This window comes from Hibiscus syriacus, unplaced genomic scaffold, assembly GCF_006381635.1.
Source record: "Hibiscus syriacus cultivar Baekdansim isolate YM2019G1 unplaced genomic scaffold, ASM638163v2 tig00003721_pilon, whole genome shotgun sequence".
NCBI classification, from domain to species: domain Eukaryota; kingdom Viridiplantae; phylum Streptophyta; class Magnoliopsida; order Malvales; family Malvaceae; genus Hibiscus; species Hibiscus syriacus.
Window position 1 is genome coordinate 3,374,427 of NW_024061981.1, and position 24,235 is coordinate 3,398,661.

Genomic DNA, 24,235 nt, shown 5'->3' on the forward strand with positions numbered 1-24,235 from the left:
GAAGAAGAAGATGAATAAGAAGAGATGATCAAGTTCTTCAAAAGATTCTCTAAATTCATGTATTTCAAAGGAAAAGAAGCGAAACATGAATCGAGTAAAAAGAATGAACCCCCCGTGGCTTTGAATGCCAAAGAACGGGATATGTCAAATATGAATGTACTCTTTTAAAAAAGAATGGATCAAACAAAAAGAAGACATTTGTGGCAGCTTGGAGTGATGAAGACAACTCAGATAATGAAGTAGCCAACCTATGTTACATGGCCATCAAAAAAGATTCAAGGGTAACTTATAACTCTTGTGATTTAAATTCTTATTCTTTTAAAGAGTTACAAGAAGCCTATGATAAATTATATTTCGAATATGAGAAGATGAATTCCAAATATAAGAAATTTATTTCAAAATTTAAAGTTTAAAATGATTTTCTTTTGAAAGCAAAATTGGACTTTGAAAAACAAAATTAAATTTTGAACAATGATTTTGAGGTTTCAAAAATCAAAATTAATGATTTGATTTGAAAGTTAAGCTTGAATGCTTAATAAAAGAAAAAAGAAATAATTTCTCAAAACAATTCATCATGTTTAAAAATGGAAAAATGCTCATATTGTCATTTACATGGTCACATAGAACATATTGGTCCTATAAAGAAAAGAAAATGTTTTAAAATTAGACAAGTATGTATTCCTAATGGAACAAGGGGCTTTGAAACTAACATTAAAGGACGCAGAGAAATTTGGGTACCAAAAACAAATTAAATGTCTCTTGAATTTGTTTTACAGCAAATGTCTCTTATAGGTGTGTAGGAGAAATGGTGACAAATGTTAAAGAAAAATTCAAATGCTCTATCCACAAAAATGAGGAATTGGTAACCTCTAAGTCTATTTTTTTTTTTATTTTACACAATTGGTTGCCTATGTTTTTATGCATGCATGAGTTTTTAAGCAAAATGATTATATGTTATTTTCATCTCATGTATGTTAAAATGTGTTAGGGTAAACATTTTAAAGTTTCAATGATTTTTTTTTTAATTTTTAGTTCATCATAATGATTTTTAGTCAAATTTGTTTTAATGCTTTGTTTTCTTTTACAAAATTTTACTTTTGACCTTAAATTTAATTGTCTATGCATGTATGCATATTGGAATTGTTATCTCTCCAACAATTGATATCAAAATTTTCAAATGCATGACATTTTTTAATAACTTTATGCATATGAACTTTAATGTTTCATGTTAATATTGCATAACGTAATATAGACTTAGATAAATTGAATTTCATGTGTCACTAAAATGTTTGTTCATTTTTGTTGAAATTTAATAGTTTTTTTTTTGAAGTGTCAAGCCTTTAAAGTCAAATTTGTTTGGAATGTATTTGTTGAGGATGAGCTTTTGATTTTTCAAATGATTTTATGCTAAATTTTCTACTTACTCCCCATTGTTATTTTTTAACTTAAATGTTTGAATAAGATTTGATATTACAAAAAGGGAGAGAAGTATAAGTTTAGAAAAATTCAATTTCAAAAATGAAAAAGATGGAACTTCAATATTTTTCCAAAATATTTCTCTTTTTCATTAAATGTTTTATTAAGGGGGAATTTTGCAAATGTCATTTTTCAAATGTTTTGTTATATCAAAAAGGGGAAGATTGTTGAACCTATTTTGATATAACAATTTTAAGGGCAAAATGTTTTTGGACTAAATTGAATTTATTCAAAGTTTTCAAAAATAATTCAAAGTCCATAAAAATTGAATTTGAACACAAAAATGATTCTCTAGAAAGAAGTATTAATAATGTTCTTATAGTATCGATACCATATGAACATTATCGATATTGTTCTTGTAGTATCGATACACATGGTAAGGAAAGTATTGATACTCTCATGGCAGTATCGATACTGCTTATTGGTTTTAAATGTGTTCAGATTACAGTAGACATTTTTGGTATCGATACTCAGAGGAGTATCGATACTACTTTGTATAATAGTTTCCATACTATGATTTGAGTACCGATACTTCTAGCCCAACAGTCGAAAAACGACTAGTTTTTATTAGTACAATATTGATACGTCTATGTTGTTTTATTTTGCAGCAATTAAGTCCCCAACAGCTACAAACACATTCCAACATATAAAAACAAGTTGAGGACACTTGAAGAAATTTTACTACACCTATCCAAGCAATCCATATCAAGAGAAACCCTGTCAATCTTATTTTTCTTTTTCTCTTGTACATAAAGTGTTTTAGTGAGCTAAATTATATAAACACCTTTCTTTGAGAGATTTATTGTTTATAATCTTTTATCCTTGTTAAAAAGGGATTATGGTTCTATCCTAGACATTGTAAAAGATAGAGAATTTGTAAAGGTTACTCTTGAGCCTAGAAAAAAAAGAACCAATTAGTGAATTTGTTAGAAATCCTTAGTGAAGAGCTAAGATAGTAGATGTATATTTCATTGAGGAAGTTGAAACCGTATAAATTATTGAGCCAATTTTCCTATCATTTTTCTTTAATTTCCAAAAATTTAAAAAGACCATTTCACCCCTCTTAGCAACAATTTCGGTTGAATGATAGAGCATCATAAATCTCAACACTTACCTTCGTTTTAGGGTGATCATTAAACATTGCACATCCTCTACGCTGTTGCCTGGATGTTAGCCGGTGCCAAGATGGAAAACCACGCCTGTGTCTTCTCAAGTATGAAAGGCTGCCAAACTTCTACTTTCACTGTGATCATATCGGGCATATCCTTTTTGGTTGTCCTTCTGCACCAGTGGATTCAGCTACCGCTCATCAGTTTGGAGATTAGCTTAGTGTTCCCCCACTGCCTTGATCATTACCACCAAATCGCCCTCGCCCTGGTATTGTTATTCTAAGCTCAGATGGTTCTACTGTGGCCCCTTCTGTAATTGCCACGATGACTGGTTCCCCAATTATGACTCCACTAGCTTCGGCTCACTCAGATCGATCTGACAATTCTACTGTTTCTACACATGCTTTGCTCACTTCTGGTCCCTCTCCTAGAGGACGGGTTACAAGTATGCGGTCCAGATCGGTACGTGCATTCAAACGTACCAGCTCATCGACCTCTTCTAGTGATGATCCGACTCCATCTAAACGTCCTCGTGTTAGTAGACCTGACCTCAATCGTTCGACCTCGGAGATAATTGTCCCTTCCTCACCTGATATCTCTCTGGCGGCGGCTGGTTCCCGACAACGATGCCGAGGTGATATGATCGCTTTCAGAGTTGCTTTGCACCAAAATGACCTTTGGGATCTGCGCCCTGTCCGAGGTTGGTTCACGTGGCATAAAGAAACTCCGAGTTCATCCACGATTTGTGAACGTCTTGATCGTTTTGTTTCTTCCTCAAGTTGGTGTGCTTTTATCCTCTTAGAACGACAATAAGTGAATTAACTAAAGCGTCATATATTATGACGGATACTTCCCCACTATTGCTACAGCCTCTAATATTCACCATGACTATTTTAAGTTCGATGAATATCGGAGTACAAACTTTGAGTATGGCAAAAGTACGAGATAGCTGGCTGCATTCTGCGCCTTCTTCACCATAAAAAATTGCTAACGTGGGGACTGCTTTACATGCTTGGAAGCATGCTCAATTTGCTACAAATAAAGGCCATATTATTGATATAAAGGTACAGATCAATAGGTTCTTTGAGGTCCTATGACATCCGCAGAAGTTTATTGAAAGCAACACTTACGTGTTAATTGGCTAGCCCATGGTGATTGATACATCGTATTTCCATGCTCGCTCTTCAAACTGGCACAGATGTAGCACAATCAAGGGGATCTATTCGGAAACTGGTGTATAGGTTGATAACTTGAATGATATTCAAGCTACAGCCCTGGAGTACTTTCAATCGAAATTTATGACATCTTGTCCTCCTCCAGATAACATGCTAGCCACTATCACACCGGCTGTTACAAATCAAATGAATAATTGCCTACTTGATGTATTTACCAAAGACGAGGTTCATGCTGCTTTCTTTCAGATTCATCCCCAAAAAGCACCAGGAATTGATGGCTTACCAGGGAATTTTTATAGATTTTTTTGCCACTAATTGGTGATGATGTAATTATTTTTTTGTTTAGAACTCCTCCATGGCCGAGAATCAATGGCTGATGTAAATCTCACTGTGTTGGTGCTAATTCCTAAAGTAGTTGAATCGATTGCATTGTGCACTGTTATTTATAAAATTATCGCCAAAGTCCAATATTTGCTTCTCTCAATCTACACCGATGTGGTTACAAACCAATCTTAGCTCTATTACAGAGGTTTCTTCTGTACCGGATCCGGGTATGTATCTTGGGATGCCTTTACTTATTGGTAGAAAACTAGAGCATTTGGATTTCTTCATGATAAAGTGTATTCAAAAGTTCAAGGCTTGACAAAGAACTTGATCTCTTATAGAGGTCGTGCAGTTTATATAAAAGCTGTGGGACAGACATTGTCAACATATGAAATGGGTTACTATTTAATTCTGGATGGTGTTTTATCGGATATCATTGCTTCCGTCCGGGCTTATTGGTGGATGGGAGAATCTTCATCTCGGGGATGGCCTCTCATTGCTTGGTAAACACTTTGTTGACCAAAAAGAATGAGGGTCTTGGCTTTCATGACCTTCGACTATTTAATATGGCAATGCTTGGCAAACAATTGTGGAGGATAATGTAACATCCTCTAGAGTCTTGTGGCTCGTATATAAACTGCGAAATATTTCCCATCGGGTCGCGTTCTTCAGTCCTCTATAGGTGATCACCCATCGTTTGCGTGGATGAGCTTGTTTAAAGCCATTCAAGAGCTCCGCAATGGATTCCAATTGCGTGTTGGGATAAACAGTCAGGTTCCCATGCATGGTGCTACGTGGGGTGGTGTCTACCCAGTTCAATTTGAGGCTTGCTACACAAATAGTTCAGAGCAGCCGATATTATGTGGGGATTTTATACTAGATGTCCCTTACTGAAATGTTCCTCTTTTTCGACAAGTTTTTACAGCTTCTGATGCGGATGCGATTCTTCAGTGTGCTATCTCCCCCATTCAATCGGATGTGCTTATTTGGAGTGGCCATTCTGCAGGTACATACTCGATCCGCTCCAGTCATAGATGGCTTGTTCACTGTCAATTGCCAACGATTGACGCATCCAGGCTTTGGTTATTTCTTTCGAGATTACACACGCTTCCTCAAGTTCGTATATTTGGATGGCGTGCTGCTCATGAGGCATTACCAGTTGGTTGTTGCCTTGCACATGTCGGTGCTCTTGAAGTACAATGTTGCTTATACGGAACTCCGAATGAAATAGTCTCCTATGCTTTGCGGGATTGCTCGATGGTTTCTCCAATCCTGACAGCGGCTGGATTCATCCGAGTGTCGGATACACAGAGCTTCTCCTCTTTTGGTGCATGGTTAGAGAACACGATGCCCAACTTGACTGTTCACCAATCCATTGCACTTTTGATATTGCTCTGGAAGATATGGCACCATAGGAACTTGTTTTATGAATGTCATCTATTACCAGGTTGGAAATTGATTGCTTCGGCTAATGCTCTTCAATCGGCATCCTCCTCTGCTATGGCTACAACATCATCATCGTCGACTGCTTTACGCTCGGGTCTTTCCATTCAATGTTGGCAGAAACCTTCCTCGAGTACCTTCAAGATTAATGTCGATGGTGCTTGTCCCCGTTCTGCGACGTGTCCGGCTGTAGGAGTTATAGTCCGTGAAAGTGTTGGTTCTGTTATAGCGGGTCAGGCACTCCCAGTCTTGGCGACGGGCACAGCAGGAATCATCGAAGCTATGGCAATTACTCGGGGAATTCGGCTCGCAGTGGAACTGGAGCTATCATCTGTTGTGGTCGAAAGTGACTCAATGAATGTAGTGCACCAACTTCAAAACCCAGCCAATGACCGATCTGTAGTCAGGTCAGGTTCTTTCTCCTTGAAGCACGCTAGTTATTGGATGCTCATCCGCACATCACCACTCGGTTTATCAGGAGAGAGGGCAACAGGCAACACATGCTGTAGCAAACTACGCCACAATGTCGACCGCGCCACTCTATTTTACTACTGTACTTCCGAACCGAGTACATGCCGATTCTATGTTTGCTTAATGAATACAGGTTACTCTTAAAAAAAGGATTAAAAAAAAGAAAATGATCATATTTTCTCAAAAAAAATTCTGAATATCAATGTCCTTCCAAAGGAAATCAAATATTATCTTAAAATTTAAAATTTCCAAAAATATTCAATGCAAAAAAATTTCTAAAAATATTAAATTATTATTTGTAAGGTACAAAATCTAAAACCCCTAAAACTGCAAATTGCTGTGAGTCTCGGTTCCTAATTCTGAATTCTTTTATTTTGTTTTTTTTTTTCGTAGTAGTAATAATCCGAGATGTTTAAAGTACGGCAGCTAAGGATGGTAAATGGACAGATCAGGTGCGGATACCCCCTCTCCTATTTATATATCCGTTTAATATTTTTAAATTCACCACTCATAATAGATAAAATTTTTCAAATCCATGATAGGTAAAATTTTTCAAATTCACACACGTCCACGCGAGTATATTTTCAAATTCATCCCTACACCTACTACCCAATTAGAGACATACCTGGCTAGACCATCTTGACAACAACTTTAAGTTATGCATAAGTAACAAATATAAAATAAACACATCAATTAAGAAGCATAATAAAATAAACCAAATATTATCTAAGTTAAGTGTTAACATAGATCTTAAAGTACATAAAACATCATAATAAAAGACATAATTAAAGCCTAGAAACATAAATGACAAACACATAATATTTTTATTCTTTTGCACAACATTCTCAAATTTTAGACAATACTTGTGACATCTGTTACTCTAATATTACAATCATCATTATCTATTTCCTCCAATTGAGAGCACTCCAATTTAAATTCACTACTACCTACATATATAATAGAAGGCAAAACTAATATAAGTTAGTAACTAAACTTTAATAAGATAATTAAACACGATTTGACAACTAACATAGACTAAATAATAATATTACTTTTAATATCGGCCCAAAACCAATTCTGAGCACACATTAATGCTTCAATCGTCTTCGAAAGTAGTCGACTATGCTAATGATCAATTACTCTTCCACATGTACTAAATGCATATTTTGATGAGACAGTGGAGACATGAATACTCAAAATATCATTTGTTATTTGTCGGAGAGTTAAATAACTATTTTCATTTGTTTTCCACCAGTTGAGAATATCAAAATCATCAACAAGTGGTATGTTGGTAGTTTCTAAGTACCTTTCTAAATCAGATTTTTTTTGAAATGGCATCATTATTTTGCTCTACAAATTCAACAAACTCGTTCAACATTGTTCATTTGGTTAAATTATCCATAATATTTGGTTAAATTATAAGTTATATTTTATACAATATTAAAATTTATGAATTAGTCTCTAAAATTATACCTAAATTCATAATGGACCAAAATTTAATGGGTATTTAGTGGGCGGGCAGATGTGGAGCAGGCGGATGCGGGACTGGTAAGGTTTCAAATCTATCACCCGCCCACTACCCACTAAAGTTATACCCATCTCTGCCCCAATTGGAGTGGGTACGGTGCGAAATCCACGATATTGTACCCGTTTGTCATCCCTAACGGCAACCTTAATATACGGCTAAGAAAATACACTATCGAAAATGTTAATATCTTTTTAATATTTTCGATAAAACGCTACCTAAAACATTATTTTTCTACTATAAATATTAATATTGGGCACTACCTAAAATATTTAACATTTATAATAAACGTTACCTAAAACATTATTTTTTTACTGAAAATGTTTATATTGAGTGCTACATAAAATGTTATTTTTTATCAGTAATTATATAACAAAATTAACATTTATGGTAAAAAAATAATATTTTAGATATAAAGGTTGTCCCTTGTTCCCATATGTAATGGGGGTAAGGAGAGGTAAAATAGTAGGTTTCCCTCAACACTAAGTTAATAGCAGCTTCCGTAGGAGACCTCCGAATTATGAAATGACCATCCAGCTCAGTTGATAGAGCATAAGATTCTTAACCTTGAGGTCGTGGGATCGAGTCCCATGGAGGGCATTTCATAATTTAGAGGTCTCTTACGGAAGTTGCTCTCAACCTAATGTTGAGGACAACCTACTATCTTACCTCCCCTTATCCCATTACATATGGGAACAAGGGACAACCAATATTTAAATATAATTTTATCAAAATTATTAAAAATATATATTAATATTACCTGTACCACCTTTCCTTACCTGTCGTACAACAATACCGGTCAAAAACCCTATTTAACAAAAAGGCTTTACAGCAGCAACAAAAGCAAACCCTTTTTCTCTCTATTTCCATCTTCTTCCCGCCTCTTATCAGCTTTGGGCTTTCCACTTATGTTTAATCCCTTCAATCTGGCCATTTTGAATTGAATACCAAACAGAAAGTCCATGAAATGCGTTTGAGGGATGCAGAAACTTATAAGAAGAAGCCCTTCTGCCCCTCCCCTTCTTTGCACCTCTTCCCTTACACCCTCTCTGCCTTTGCTTTCCCTTTCTCTTCCTTTGACCTCTGCTGCTGCTTCTACTACTAATACTACTTCCTTAAAAATGCCCAAAGCCACTCTCCCAGGCTGCGGCTCCGCCCTCGCCGCCTCTCTTACCAATAAAAACCCTTTTCTCTCCCGGCGGTTCTACACCAATGCTAGTTGTAATTACCAGCCCCGTTTAAGTACAAGGATCACTCTACGGGCTTGGCCCGGTAGAGTTGATGTCCGAACGGCTTGGCTCCATTCGAGTGGGATGGGGGAGCAGTTAAATCCGATTGAAAGGACCAAGGGTTTGAGTGAAAGTGAAGGTAAAGAAGAGGAAGATAAACTGATAAGGTTAAATAGAAGGCAAAAGGGCTCTGGGGTTTTGGCGGGGAGTCCGGATTTGTTGACGATCCCTGGTGTGGGACCTAGGAATTTGAGGAAGCTTGTTGCCAACGGGATTCAAGGTGTTGCTGAGCTCAAGCAATTGTACAAGGATAAGGTTTTTCTCTTTCTTTTTCCTCAGGAATTTGTTATTGTATGCGGAAAGTTGATTGAATTGTTTACATGAAGTTTAGTTTAGTTTTTTTTTGGGTATCCTGGTTTTAATGTGATTGTTTTGTTTTCTGTTTTTCATTCTGGTGATGTTGAGACTGGGATAAACAGTGGTTTTGGTTTCATTAAAGTTCATTTAGTTGGAGTGTTTAGTTTTTTTAAATATGTTATTTCCCCTGTTTTTCTAGAGATTGTTGGAGCTGAATGATTTTGTTGGTTATTTTATATTGCCATATTGTTTCCTTTTTCTTATTTGCTGCTTTAAGTATCGCCGGCAATGGGTTGTCATTTTCTTCTTTGCATCATTGTGTTGGCTCATGTCTCTACTACACATACAACTCTTTCTAGCTTTCAAGCTTTTCTTCCCAGAGTATATAGTTGTTGTACAAAATAGGTGGCTGCTGGTGTAATGTGTTTTTTAATAACATGTTTCCAGTATTAAGAGCAAACATAAAGAAGCTATGTTGTTTTATGTAAGTAATTTCCAGGTATTCCTTTCACACTAAGAAATGAATTTTGCATTCTCATTTTCCAGGACCAAAATGTGCTTAAGTTTAGATTGTCATATTTAGAGTGTCCAACTCCTTTGCATCACTTACCGGTATGTCCACCACAATTTGTGGATGGTTTCTACATATGTCGTGTTGATTATGGGTGTACTGGAAAGTATAATGGATTGAAAAGTGAATGAAGGAAGAAGCCCCATCTGTATATGACTGTGTATAAAACGGTCCAAATGGTTGTTATGACTTATGACTCTCTAAAGTTAAGGAACAGGAATTTTAAGAACATGTGCATACTAGTGTTTTTATTGGCATGGATGAAACCACTTTTGTGATACTTTGGTTTGATTGTTTCTTAAGCCTTACCCTTTTTTTTGGCAGTTTTTTGGAAAGGCTAGTCAGAAGATGGTTGAGTATTTACAAAATTCTGTTGGGATTATCCACAGAAACCACGCTGAGAGTATAACAACTTTTATCAAGGAGAGTGTGGATGAAGAACTGAAGGATTCAAACTCAGATACAAAGGTAGCTGCAAAGAAACGGTTGACATTCTGTGTTGAAGGGAATATCAGTGTTGGAAAGACAACATTTCTTCAAAGAATAGCTAATGAAACATTGGAGCTGCGTGATCTTGTTGAGATTGTTCCAGAACCTATTGATAAGTGGCAGAATGTTGGGCCTGACCATTTCAACATATTAGATGCATTTTACGCTGAACCACAGAGGTATGCCTATACCTTTCAAAATTATGTCTTTGTCACAAGGGTTATGCAGGAGAGAGAGTCATCTGGGGGACTTAAGCCGCTCAGGTTAATGGAAAGGAGCGTTTTCAGTGACAGAATGGTTAGCATTGAATAGTTTCTTCTCATTTTCTTTTTATTTTTTCCCTGCATGTTATTATTCTGTGTTGTCCTCTTCTGCATTTCAAGAAGTTTTCTTTAATCTATGTTTTTATATTGAGGTTTGACCCAGTATGGAAACAAAGGATCTGAGAAGTTCCTATTTTTCTGTTCAACAATAACCAAAGTCATCAGATTCGAATCCTTGCAGTTCTCTCTTTTCTCCATTGTTTTGTTTTCCAATCAAGAGGAAGAAAGTTGACCTAAGAGTTTCTAAACTGATATCTTTTTCTTTTCTTTTTTTCCTAAGAAAGCCCTGACCCTACGAGTGTCAAGGCTGACAACTTTATCTATTTTTACTTCATTAAGGTGTTCGTACGAGCTGTTCATGAAGCAAATTGGATGAATGAAATGGAGATCAGCATTTATGACTCGTGGTTTGATCCAGTTGTATCATGCTTGCCGGGCCTTATTCCCGATGCTTTTATCTATCTAAGGGCAAGTCCTGATACATGCCATAAGAGGATGATGCTGCGTAAAAGAGAAGAAGAGGGTGGAGTGAGCCTAGATTATCTCCGTGACTTGCATGAAAAGCACGAGAGTTGGCTTTTACCTTTTGAAAGCGGAAATCATGGAGTACTTTCTGTTAGTAAGTTACCCGTTCACGTGGATAGCTCTTTGCATCCTGATATCAGAGATAGGGTGTTCTTTTTAGAGGGTAATCATATGCATTCTAGCATTCAAAAGGTATGATGGTTTCCTTATTGTCTTATTTAGATTGCTTTCCTATTTTCTACTGCATCTTATGCTCTTGTTTATGAACAGGTTCCTGCTTTGGTGCTTGACTGTGAACCCAACATTGATTTCAGCAGAGATATTGAAGCAAAGAGACAGTAAGACAAACTTTACCTTCAATTTTCGTTATATTCGCTTAAAAGATAACAATTAACTGAATATTATATCAACAATTTTGAAAGCTTTATTGATGGGTATATATATCCTTTACTAGTTAAAGTGTGGTATATATTTGAGGAAGACTAATGGGGCGGGAAGGATTTGAATCTTAACCTCAACCTTCTTAAAAAGGAATGAAAATCAATGGGTCAAGCATGGTTTGAATATCAAATGAGCTTTATCAGTTATCCAATAAATAGCAGAGGTTCTTCAAAGGCAAATGACTGATTTCTAATTTGTTTCATATCCTGATCCTGATGCTATTAAGAATGATGCTTTATTTTGCATTTTCTTTTTCTTTTAATGAAAAGGTTGGAACCTATACACTAGTGAGTGAGAGACCATTTTTGGGAGCATGCTTTACAAAATAAGCTTCTGTTGATCGTATCATATTTAAGAGCATCTAGGCTTCTATTGTTTATCAAATCAATACAATGAAAATAGATTTGAATAGTGTTCTGAAATGTCAAAGTTCTAGAGTTTCTTCTTACACGTGCTTCAGTCTTTAATTGGAAAGTTCATACATTCAATCTGCCTTTTGATTTAGTTATTTCTGAACTGGCTTTGGTGAAGGTATGCACGTCAAGTTTCGGAGTTCTTCGAATTTGTAAAGAAAAAGAATGAATTCTCATCTACTAAAGCAGGTGAAGAAGGCCAAGGGAGCAGTCCACCTCAGCTATTACTGCCTCATACAGGTGGATTATGGGTACCGGACGGAAAACATTTCCCAGATGCTGCTCTAAAATCTCTAGAATTCCGGCGAGCCATGTCCTACATGTCAGCGTCAGGCTAGTCGGATGGCCCATTTTTCTCGTTATTTGGGTCTGGAGGTTCTGTTATCTGACTCTTGGTTGCAGGCCTCGTGTAGAAATGTTTTTTAACCATTAACCTTTAGGAATGTAGAAATGTTGTTGAATGCTTGGACAATTTTACCGTCTACTGTGAACCCACCAGAAGTTCTATGTTCATAGGAATTTTTCTTCAAATGCATTTGGTGGTAGGTGGCGTAACAGATTCTGCTGGAATAGTGCTTTCCAATGGTAGTTTCGATTCTAATGAAATGATAAAATAGAACAGAGAATAGCCTGCATTTCCAGGTATATTTCCTCAACATATCTTTTCAAGAGAAGCATTAATCACCTTGCATTGGATCTCTTAGGGGTGCTTGCTTACCGAGCGAGTCAGTAATGAATTGAGCTGTGCTCGTTAAAAGGGAGTTTAGTTTGGTTGCTCAATTTCTAGAGAAGCCACCAAAGTTCAGAGTCTTGCATAAAACGAAGATATTGTTTGAACACCGGAAAAAATCATTTATAATTATAATTTATGGAATAATGTGACACATTAAAATTTGGATAATAAATTCAGGTAAGATTTTGAATGCTTTTTCTGATTCTGGGAGTTTTTGCTTTCTAAATCAAATTTTAACCAATTTAAACGAGATTTCAGACGTGTCACCTGTAAAATGATGAAATCAGATTCTCAAAAGTTAATTTCGGTTTTTGATTCATTTTCAACTCATTTTGATCTTGTTAAGAAGTTTCTAATTATGTTTTTTTTTATGTAACCATCGGTATATGATCTTTTAATTGATGACCCGGATCGAATATTATAGAGTCAAAGACAACCCTGTTAACCCAGTTTACTCCGCTCGTAAATGTCATTATTCAAACATATGATATTACTTAAGGATATAATGTCTCATCTTATTAGATCAATTGGTTATTGGTAGTTTCTAAACACAAAATCAAAGATTTAATAATTTCTTCTAAATGAATTTGGAGTGATTTTTTTTAAAATAATTACAATATAAATTTTAGATGTTAGTATTGAACCCAATCATCTTTAAATGATTAATAAAGATGTTTAGAATGATTTTTGATCTCCGGAATTAAGATTTAATTATTGGATCAATTATTTCTCTTAAACTAGACGATATTTTTGTCTAAAAGAAGAGCGTGTAGATCTATAATTTTGTATTTATTTTTCTAACAATCATATTCTATGATGTTTGATGTGTTTGTAAAATCTTGGGATATGTGGAAACCTTTTTCGAGCAAACTAAAAGGAAAGGAGAAGCTAATCTAGGTTTCCTACAAGAGAAAACTATTTGGTGAGTTTCTAAGTGTAAACACAATTCGTTGAATCAATGGGGAGCTTAGGACAATCTAAGCTTCTTCTTTTTATCTTAGTTGCTTAATATTTGTAAAACAATGCATATGTGTTGTGTAATGTGCATCTTGATATTACATGGCAATGAGTACTCCACGTTAATTTATTGGTTTTATGTACACACGTGATTCTATATGATAGTGGCTTAATGAGTATAAATACAGTGGCACTTGTAAGTACATGTGCAAGTGATATAGAGACATCAACATATATGATAGTTATGAACAATGAATTGTGCATCAAAACAATAAATAATGATTGAATATGATGTATTGAATTTTATGTTATTCTTGAGAGTATTGGATATAGTTGACATGCCATAAGATTTGAGTACTCTCGTACGGTATTAATTTTACATATTAAAACTTGGAGACATAATGGAATGGTAAGGGGATGATGAGCAACTACTCCATTCATGAGACATGTTTGATGTGTTGGAAAGTGTTAGCATCATGCAACTACACATGTAATCTTTTAAGCATGTAAAATGGATTTTGAACTTATTTTGAGGGCAATGTGGGCTCTGAAAAGGGGCTAGGCCATCAATCTGATGCGCTCAAAATTATGCTACACAACAAAAACTAATGAAATGGAATGCTAAAACCTTAATTCCTCAATGGTATGCAGCCATATCTTATTTGCAAGACAAAGCAGACAATCTTAAAATGAAAGCAAAAACAAATTCCAATCCAAGTTTTTACAATTCCTGAAAGTCTCTCATTGACAAGGGAATATAATATCATTATTGGATCCTATTCTCACCAAATTACAATGACCCTTTTATGAATTCCGGCCAACAGAATCAACACGTATCCAAAGAATCAATAAAAAAAGAACAACAAAAACAAATATGGGGATCACCACTCTTGTGTATCTACAGTTATTCCAACATCTTTTGCTTACCTTACTGGTACATGCCAACTGAGAGCAACAATGGCGCATCCGACGATGTCTTCATCTTCCACCAAATGCGCTGCGGATCTTATGCAATTTCTGGAAAACTTTTCTTCATGTAATTCGACTCCCCTTCCCTTTCTTTTTATTCTTTTCCTGTATTTAGTCACAGTTCAAACCACACACTTCTAAAACAATATCTCCTTTTGAAACAAAGGGATTGACTCGAGCCCATAACAGGGAGAAAATCGAAGCTAAAAGTATTGACCAAACCACAATGATAGTGGGAAGCCTGTCTTGTTTCCCCATCATCCCTTTGAGGAACGGGTAGAGGTGAACGATGACCCAGATCGCAAAGAACAGTCTACCGAATAGAGGTCCCCAGGAGTCGTATCCATTAGAGATGGCATCTGAAATCCCAACTATGACTCCAATTATGTTGATGATCAACAGCGTCATGGGAGGAATCAACAATGATGTCCACTTGAATAAGTATAGCTCAGAAAATTCTCCATCATCTCCTCCTTTCGAGGTAACTGTGAAGTTTGTGTTAACACCAGCTAAAACCTTGAGCAGACCCTGGAAGAGAGCAAACAGGTGTGACGAAACACCACCGATCACCCAGAACTGCTCATTTCTCCACCAGTCATGTATTCCAACACCTCCCCACTGCATTTCGAGGATGCTAGTCACAGCAATGACTACGAAGAGAGACATGAAAAGAAGACTGGCATAATTGCTAATCTGCAGAAGGAAAAATCAGAATCAAGCCAGATTAAGTGCATATCCAGTTTTTGTAATTCCCACAGTATAACTAGTGCTATTGTATCCCCATCCAAAAGAATAAAAGAAAGGGAAAGAAAATAAAATCTGCCGTATGAGCTTTCCTTTGGCTTAGTAAAAGCATGTTAATGATGAGCAGTCATATTATCACCCATAAAACAAGTTCTAAAATTTACTATTTACTAGTCTGAGCTGATTGCACGTTAGAATGACATGCCAATCTGAATTACCTCGGGGACGATAAACTTTCCAGTAAGGAGACAGACAGCTGGCAGTGTACAATAAATAAGCAGTGGAATTGATGTCAAAGGGTACACAACAGAGGCTATGTAAGAAAAGCGCTCCAAGGGTTTCAGTCCACAGCCATAGCCATACCATATTGGGCAATGCCTGCTCAAGAAAATTTCAACAGATCCCAGAGCCCAACGAAGAACCTGGTGCAAACGATCTGAGAGGTTAATGGGAGCTGAACCCTTAAATGCAGGCCTTTTGGGAATGCAGTACACTGATCGCCAGCCATGGCAGTGCATCTTGAAGCCTGTTAATATATCCTCTGTAACAGAGCCATATATCCATCCAACCTGGATGAAGATCAGCATTGATGAGCATCACTACAGAATGCAATAATTCAAAGGGGAAAAAAAAGAAAATTTCGAAAGACAAATTAATTTATTAAGTTCAAAATGGTTTCCGCATACTTCTTTTCCCCAATCTGATTTATCTTCATAACCGCAGCTGATGACATGGATGGCTTCTTTCAAAAGTGATGCAGTTGTTGCTCCTTTTGGAACTCCTCCGTCCTCCATAAGTGTTGAAGCAATGAAAACAGGTGATTGACCAAATTTCTTCTCAAACTTGATTTGCGGCGTAAGGGATGACTTCTCATTGTCTATATCTGCAATATAATATGATGGCAATACAAGTAATAAGAGTTTAACATTAGTCTATTCAAGCAAAAGAGCATGTATCTGAAACAATAAAGGGAATAGATCTTGGTCAAAAATATATATCACGAAACATCAATCCCAACTTAGATGGGACAAAGAGTATGCAAAGGAGACCAGTCCTGTATAATTTATAGTTACTACTTAACAGATATTACATGCCATGAGAAAAATCCATTTTGCAGATGCATACTAGAAACCAATTGGAAAACAAACCTTCAATTCCTTCCTCAATATTCTCCAGTGCATATATCTGCTTTGTAACTTCTTTGTTGTTTTTCTTCTTGTCATTGGACTTTGATTTCCTATTCTTCTTTTTAGATCGGAAACAGCAGCAACAGCACCATTTTGGCAAACAATTGCATGTTCTTCTTGGAGGCTTCTTCTTGACAGGAGCATCATACCCATAGAGTGCCTGCCTCCTGAACACACATCCAGTTCCGACGTAAATAGGACCTTGAATCCCATCCAGTCCTTTCATGTTGATCTGTTTTCACAAAAATAAAAAATATATATCATCTTTTACTTCCAGGAAGAAACGAGTGTTTGCAAGTCTAACATTAAATTTTACCAAAACCTATACTTACATCAAAAAATACAACATTGCGATTTGAGTATCTATCATGTCGATCAATGCCATCGAATCTTTGGGGAAATTGGACATAGCAGATATTCTTTCCTGAAATAGGGTCCATCATGAAGCACATAGCTTCACGAAGAGCCTTGCTGTTGTTTATATAGTGATCACAATCGACGTTCAGTAGGAAAGGAGCATTGGAGATGATAGCAGAAACTCGCACCTTCATTTATCGGCCAAAAGTTCTCAACAATTAGATTAATCAAACGACAGACAGAACAGATGAAATGTCAAACTTAGATTTTATTGTGTTTGCATGCTTGAGATAAGAAAGAGAGGCACACCAATGAGTTCATCGCTCCAGCCTTTTTGTGGTGATCAAAACCTGGTCTCTTCTCACGAGAAACATAAATCAGACGAGGTAATTCATTCCCTTCAATATCACGAACGCCGTCATGACCAAGGAAAACCTATAGCAAAGAATATCAAATTTTTACAAATGTTTATATGCATGCTGGCATAAGTGTGGGAATCAGGTAGCATCTGAACCATATCTCAAATAGCACATAAAGAAAACACCTCACCTGGATCATTCCAGGATGATCCCTGACATTGTTTCCTGGCCATGGAGTCCCATCCTGCATTGTCCAACCCTCCTCTGGAACCTTTTGTGCCATGGAAACCAAGCCATTAATTCGAACTTTGAACTCTTCATATTCCCTCTGTATTGACAAATAGCAACACACGTTATGAACATCATTTATTGGAGCACATTTTTAGTGTACACAAATACCATGAATAAAAGAAATGAGTTTATCTTGCCAAATGCAAATAGTTAGCCTCTCTGTCTACTCAACTTTATGCTTAAGCAATGCAATTTCCCGGTCTACAATTGATTCCTTCATATAGCATTTAGGCACTAGGTACGCTAGTCAAATGAAAAAAATTGCCGGCATTAAACATATTGTAATTAGGAAAAAAGTTACGAACCTTCATGGCACGGCGTTCCCTGACGAATGTTGGATCTACTTTATCTCTCAAATAGTCAACTTTCTGAGCAAAATACCACTCTGGGGCCCGGGGTTCAATGTTGAACTTCTTACAAAATGGTACCCACTTTCTTGCGAATTCAGATGTCTCAGACATAGCCTCAAACGTGAGCATGGCAGCACCGTCATCAGAGACATAGCAAGCTACTTTATCAACTGGATAATCTACAGAAAGGATAGAAAGAACTGTATTTGCAGTGATAAGCGGTGGCTCTTTCATGGGATCAACTGTACTCACAAATACGTCTACAGAAGCTAGCTCAGATGGCTTCCCTTCTTTCTCGTATCTGGGGGGGGGGGGAAGAGGAAAACAAAAACTAATAATATAAATGTAAACATAATAACTAAAACAGAATTCTCTCTCTGACATGCACTCAAATTCATCAGGGTTTAGATGGATTGAGATGCAAAGATAAGGAGTGCAGAAGGGAAATGATAAAGGAAGATAAAGTCACCTCAATGATAAACGATCAAGGTATGTTTCTCGTTCAATTGGGAGCCATTTCGGGAACTGATCTAATATCCATGATACAGCAAACCATATTTCACATATGACTGAAAGAAGCCACAGAAAGAAAGCATCATTCACAGGATGCAGGATTCTATAGTGGAAAAACAACGCCAAGACCACAAGCCGGAGTAGGATAATTAATCTGTATGGATTTATCTTGCTAGACGGGATTGGTAGTTTCCTTGAAAGCGGCTGCCTGCCTTCATCCATCCTATAACCATACAAATTTTACTTTTTCAGTTGAAACAGTTGATGAATGCAAAAAGGCCAGCATATGAAACTATAGTTACTTTTAGCCTAGTGTAGATTTGGTAACTGAAACTGATGAATTACTATCGTGTTCGATGCCGAGAGCCCAGATGCAAGTTTTCAGTACTTCTCTAACACAAAAGAATGAGGCATGCATATACATTTGCTCACAACATGGATGTAACATATATATATTTTTTTTTGATAAAATAAGGCCTCATTAAAAACCCCCCTTCTTATCCTACATGTTACAAGCATAACATGAAAGACATTGGAAGGAGGAAAAGAGTGCCTCTAACTTTTATTAATTAGAACAATAATACACCTCCACACCTCAACAGCTAAAAACTTCTTACAAAACAGAAAAACCATAATTCTGAAAACATAACACACCCTGATACTCCCTAAATAAGAACAACCAAGGCATAACACCTTAACCATTACACAAACCTAAAAAATCAGCCTATACCAGCTTTAGCTAATTCATCCGCTTCCCAATTTGCTGCTCTCGAGATGAGCCTTGTGATAATACCCTTCCTCTCCACAGTAGAAGCCACCACGAAGTAGATAATACAAACTCTAGAGCCACCACGAAGTAGATAATGCAATCATATAAAAGATTGATATTTCTCAGGAGAAAAGAAGCCAAGGGAAAAAATGGTTCATTTAGCACAAGTGAAAAACAACAATTATGCTTCTACAATTAATCACGAATAACATTGATAATTAGCAACTTAGGCTTTAGCTGAAGCAGGCAGGTTTTTTTCTGAATCAATTGAGAATTTCTATGTCCTTTTAACCCAAAAAAGAAAGCGGGCTCTAGTAAAAAAACAATTGCAGGAACAAGTTTGTATGAGCTAACATGCACAGACAGACCAATTAAGAAATTCAATGGTAAAATGCACCTACACTGGCAAATCAGGATCATCAAACTCATCTCCGTTATATCCTTCATGCTTAACCACCTGGTGTTTCTCATTCTGTTTTTTCTTCCAATCCTCCATTCTTTCCTTCCATGCAACAGTTCCATAACCATAAACTCCCAAATCTTTCTTAGGATCCATGGGTCTGGGTGGCACTGTGATATCAACAACAAAACTACATTACACAGCTATAAAAGAAAAGGAATGGGCATGCGAAATGGGTACTCATAATTATGACATATAATCTGATAACTAACAAGTTCAGAATTGTGCAATGAATCATTTGAAGTTAAATTGCAAGTTCTTGTACATTGCTACCAACAAATGGAGTAACTTACAGGTCATGGAAGGATCAGGAACTGGCATTGAATGGACACGTTTTCCGTGACTCATAAAGGGAGGAATGATGAGAGCATGCTTATCAGAAGAAATCCCAGCATCCTTTTTTTATAATAATCAATTATAAATGTCAGCCACGAATGGAATAAATACTTAAACAAACAAAACATGACTAGGAAAAAAGTCACCTCTTCGCCATATGTCAAAAGAGGGATCTCTGTAGCAACAGAAGCAGCATCAAACTCTGCTGGGGTGCTTATTCCCGAAACATGAGGTTGAGAACCACGACTGATATTGAGTCGAGCAGAGAGTATGACAGCAGCAATATGGTGAGGGTTTCTCCTATCTTGGCTAGCGATATCAAACTCATTCTCCAAATCATCAGCACCATCCTCTTCCTCATCCCCTTCCACACGGGGGCAACCTGGAATAGGTCACACTGTTAGCTAAAACTATTACCACCAAAGGATTTCCAGGTTTACTAAAAGATCAACTTATCGAGCCTCACCTTTAATGCGCTTGTATCTGGTTTTGCATTGAGGGCATGCTTGATTCCCCTCACTTCTTTCATATTCATAGCAAGGTCTGCATACTGGGAATGCACACTCATTGCAGGCAACAAATGGTTCCCCATCAATCGAAATCTCTGTCTCATCCCCACAGATCTGGCAAATCTGCCCACTTAATTCTTTAACAGATGTCACCTGCAATTCATCGTTACAGAACTTACATTGTCAATTTCACCAGATCATTAATAATGTTTTTCACAACACCAGACAAAAGACTACCCAACTAAAAAGCTTTTGTAATAGCTAAATAAATCCTCTCCCCAAAAAAATCCAAAACCACAGTTATTAATAGCCAAACTTGGATGCATCTAGCAGCTCTGAGATCTACGAAGTATAGAACAAATTCTAAATTGGGTTTATAAGGGACGGTTAATGAAATTCGGTTTAGTTGAATCTAGGCTGTATACAAACACTATACCCCAAAAAAACGAAAAGAACACACCACAAGAGAAAAAAATTCCAAGAATGCGATACTCTATCGAGCTGACGAAAACAGCCATGGAAGCAAGGGTAAAAATTTCTGCTAATCCACCAACGAGACCTAAAAGTAAAAAAAAAAAAGCCTCGCCCAAATCCAAAAATGGGGGTCCAAGAAAAGCGTGAAACACAAAAGAAGCTCCAAAAAGAACACATTGACCAGGTTTAAATCCTCCAAATTACTTCACAAACTATTGGTGTAAATCATAAGCGGTAACGAAAAGCTGAAAAGAAGTAATAAACCTTGAAGGTACTTACTCTTGCAATCTCATCAGCATTGATGAGAACAAACTCATTCCTGTTGTGAGAACCAGCAACAAGTCTTCCCTTGGTATCCATTTACCTCTCCACTCCAACAACAACACACAGCTCAAAGCTTCAAAAGCAAGACAAACCCACTTCAATATAGATATCTCTCTTCAAAACTCATGACCCAAACTTTACCTTCCCGCCTCTCTCTCTCTCTCCCACTCAAGCACACATTACAAGGAACAGCGCCACCCGCATTATAGAATGAAATGAAGAAAAACACAGCTAGAGAGAGAGAGAACCAAATATAGAAATGGAAGAAGACAGATAGAAATAGGGCTGTAAATGAGACATGATAACTCAATCAAAGTTCGAGTTACTTAAAAAATATTATATTATAATTTTAAATTTTGAATCGAATTAAATCAACTTAAATTATTAACAAGTTAAAACAAACTAATTAATACTCGAAAAAGTTAGCGAGTTACTTAAAAAAATATTATATTATAATTTTAAATTTTTTAAAATTATATTATTAAAAATATATTAAAAATACATTATTAATAATTATAAAATTTTAAAAATATATTTTTAAATATAATATAAGATTTTTGTATGTTCAAATTCGAGTTTAAGTTCGAGCTTGAATCGAGTTTGAGCTTCAATCGAACTCAAAATCGAGCTTCAATCGAACTCGAGTCTTGAGTTTCAATCAAGTTCTTGAATTTTTTTTGAGTTCGAGTCTTTTCAAGTTTGAATCGAGTTTTAATATTATATTTCGAGTTCGAACTGAACTTAATAATTTTTAACTCACAATTTTACGTAGAGTCGAACCTAATTTTAAACTTTTCGACTCCACTAGTTTACAAGCCTAGCTAGAAATATAATGTCAAGAAAAATACCATAGTAATAGTTTAAAAAAATACACATCGACCGTGTCATCACATCTTATTGATTGATTCTTATAAAGAGGGATGAAAGAAAGAGAGACCCAATTTTGCCAGCTAATGAGCCTCTCTCTCCCTCTGTGAAAAATAAAAATCAAATCTTATGAGAGAGAGAAAGAAAGAGAAGAATGTTGATGAAAATTCAACGCTTAACACACAAAGAGTAAGCAAATTAAACAGATCTGACATTTTATTTCATTTATGAATCAATTTTTTTCTAAGTAATGCACTCATTGTTTTTTAACTTATTCCAAAGGTTTTTGAACAATAAAAATCTCTCCAACTGTAAATACAAAAAGAAAAAAGCAGCTACAGAGAAATTAATTTTAAACCTTGAAAAGAAGAGAAATTACCCTGATTTTTGCACTTTCTTTATTGGGGTTGTGGAGGTGGTGGGATCAAGGATTACCCCCACCGTGCCACGGTGGTGCTTGACAGTGATAGAAGGTAAACAAGAGGGGAAGAGAGGAGTTAAAAACTCAAAAATGGGGAAAATAAGACAGCAAATTTAGGCGAGCAACTGAGTTAAACTGTGAATCGCTTTGAGCAACGAGCATGAAAAAATTCTCGCCAGAAATTGGGGTGGAAAACGGAAATGCAATTGAACGGGAGATTCGGCGAATTGACCAAGTTGGAATTAGGGTTTATTTATATTCTTTATAGAATAACGTTTCCATTTTCCAAAGAAGCAAAGAAAGAATAAAATTCATTTCATTTGTCTTTTTTTTTCATTTTATCATCAAAATTATTTACTTAATCTTTTACTTATAATTTTAGCTAATGTGAATATAATTTTGATCATAAAATTTTAATATCCAACTGTTTATTTTTACTAATATCAACATAAATCAGGTAAAAGGATGTCTCAGGTACGACAACTTTAACATACAGCTAAGAAAATGATTTACCAAAAATATTATTTTTTTAATATTTTTAATAAAGCACTATCTAAAAATTATTTTTTTTTTACTGAAAATGTTAATTTTGAGTGATACCTAAAATATTTTATATTTCTAATAAAACGATACCTAAAATATTATTTTTTTCTATCAAAAATATTAATATTTAATTCTATCAAAAATTAGTTAACGAAATTAATATTTTTGATAAAAAATAATAATGTCCCAGTTTAAAAAAAATCCAGCCATACCTAATATATTATTTTTCTTCAAATTATAATTGCCGACTGTTTTAGTCATTTTCTGATTATTTTTCTCCATATTATAAAAGCAATCATGCCAAAAACAATATTCCATTTCTTTATGGTGCGAGTGTTGGTAGACATACCGTTGTCATTATATATTCTAAATATTTTTACCATTATTAGACAACAAATACTTAATCACTTCTGATTTAGTCTTTTGTTCTCCATCCCAAGACTTTTAGAAATAATAATCATTCCTTTAATAGGGATGATAATGGGTCGGGTTAAGATCGATTTTTAATCAACCTGACCTAACCAGAAAAATATATATCCTTCATTTGACTTCAACCTGATTCAAATTTTTAGAGTATAAATTTAACTCGTCCCAAGCTGAACCGAACCGATAAAAACAATTATTTAAATAAAATAATGTTAATTTTAATGTATTTTCTTCAATAATTATAATGTGAGGGGGTCCAAATTTACCCTACAAATTGTGGCATAAACTTTTAAAAGAATCCAAAGCACATGTGTGGGGGAGTGTTTTAGGGTTAGCGGATAATTGAAAAATCATGTGCATCATATGTGCGTAGTTTTCGTATGTGAAATGGCAGATCTTATGGGAAAAATAAAATAATTTAGGCAAGTGGACACCTAAACCCTATAATGTAACATGGGAAACCAATCTCTTGTCTTGTTTTCATTAAATTAGTCCTTTTTCCTCTAATCACTATATTTTGTCATTGGTTTCAGAATTTCTCATAATATATATTTTTTCTTTTAGATGTCACGTTCGACCAGAATCGTTGAGTACTATTAACGATGAATATTATTGAGTATATTGATTTAATTTATAAATATTTAAAATTTTAAATGACTCAACGTATAATTATAAATCAGATAAAAAATTAAAGATAGATTATTTAAAATAAAATATTAATTACATTATTTTCCACAATCTTTTTTAACAATAAAAATTTTATATTTTACCTTTG

At 35.6% G+C, this 24,235-nt stretch overlaps 2 protein-coding genes across 2 annotated transcripts; one reads left to right on the forward strand and one right to left on the reverse strand.

The window, feature by feature from the left end:
- The first annotated feature begins 8,385 nt into the window (after window positions 1-8,385).
- On the forward strand, window positions 8,386-12,398 carry LOC120182225. The gene is made up of 5 exons (XM_039187232.1): window positions 8,386-9,067; window positions 10,005-10,466; window positions 10,832-11,209; window positions 11,288-11,355; window positions 11,990-12,398. Exons 1-5 carry the CDS (start codon window positions 8,504-8,506, stop codon window positions 12,207-12,209), a joined length of 1,692 nt encoding a protein of 563 aa, XP_039043163.1. The 5' UTR covers window positions 8,386-8,503; the 3' UTR covers window positions 12,210-12,398.
- Window positions 12,399-14,343: 1,945 nt separating this feature from the next.
- On the reverse strand, window positions 14,344-22,632 carry LOC120182236 (cellulose synthase A catalytic subunit 5 [UDP-forming]-like). Its single transcript, XM_039187240.1, has 15 exons — window positions 22,450-22,632; window positions 21,159-21,276; window positions 20,363-20,558; window positions 20,043-20,278; window positions 19,854-19,956; window positions 19,502-19,670; window positions 18,288-18,554; window positions 17,774-18,119; window positions 17,368-17,505; window positions 17,128-17,253; window positions 16,794-17,006; window positions 16,423-16,693; window positions 15,961-16,157; window positions 15,493-15,843; window positions 14,344-15,223 (listed from the first exon to the last, which is right to left on the reverse strand). The coding sequence occupies exons 2-15, from the start codon at window positions 21,237-21,239 to the stop codon at window positions 14,642-14,644; spliced, it is 3,276 nt and encodes a 1,091-aa protein (XP_039043171.1). The 5' UTR covers window positions 21,240-21,276; window positions 22,450-22,632; the 3' UTR covers window positions 14,344-14,641.
- Window positions 22,633-24,235: the final 1,603 nt, after the last annotated feature.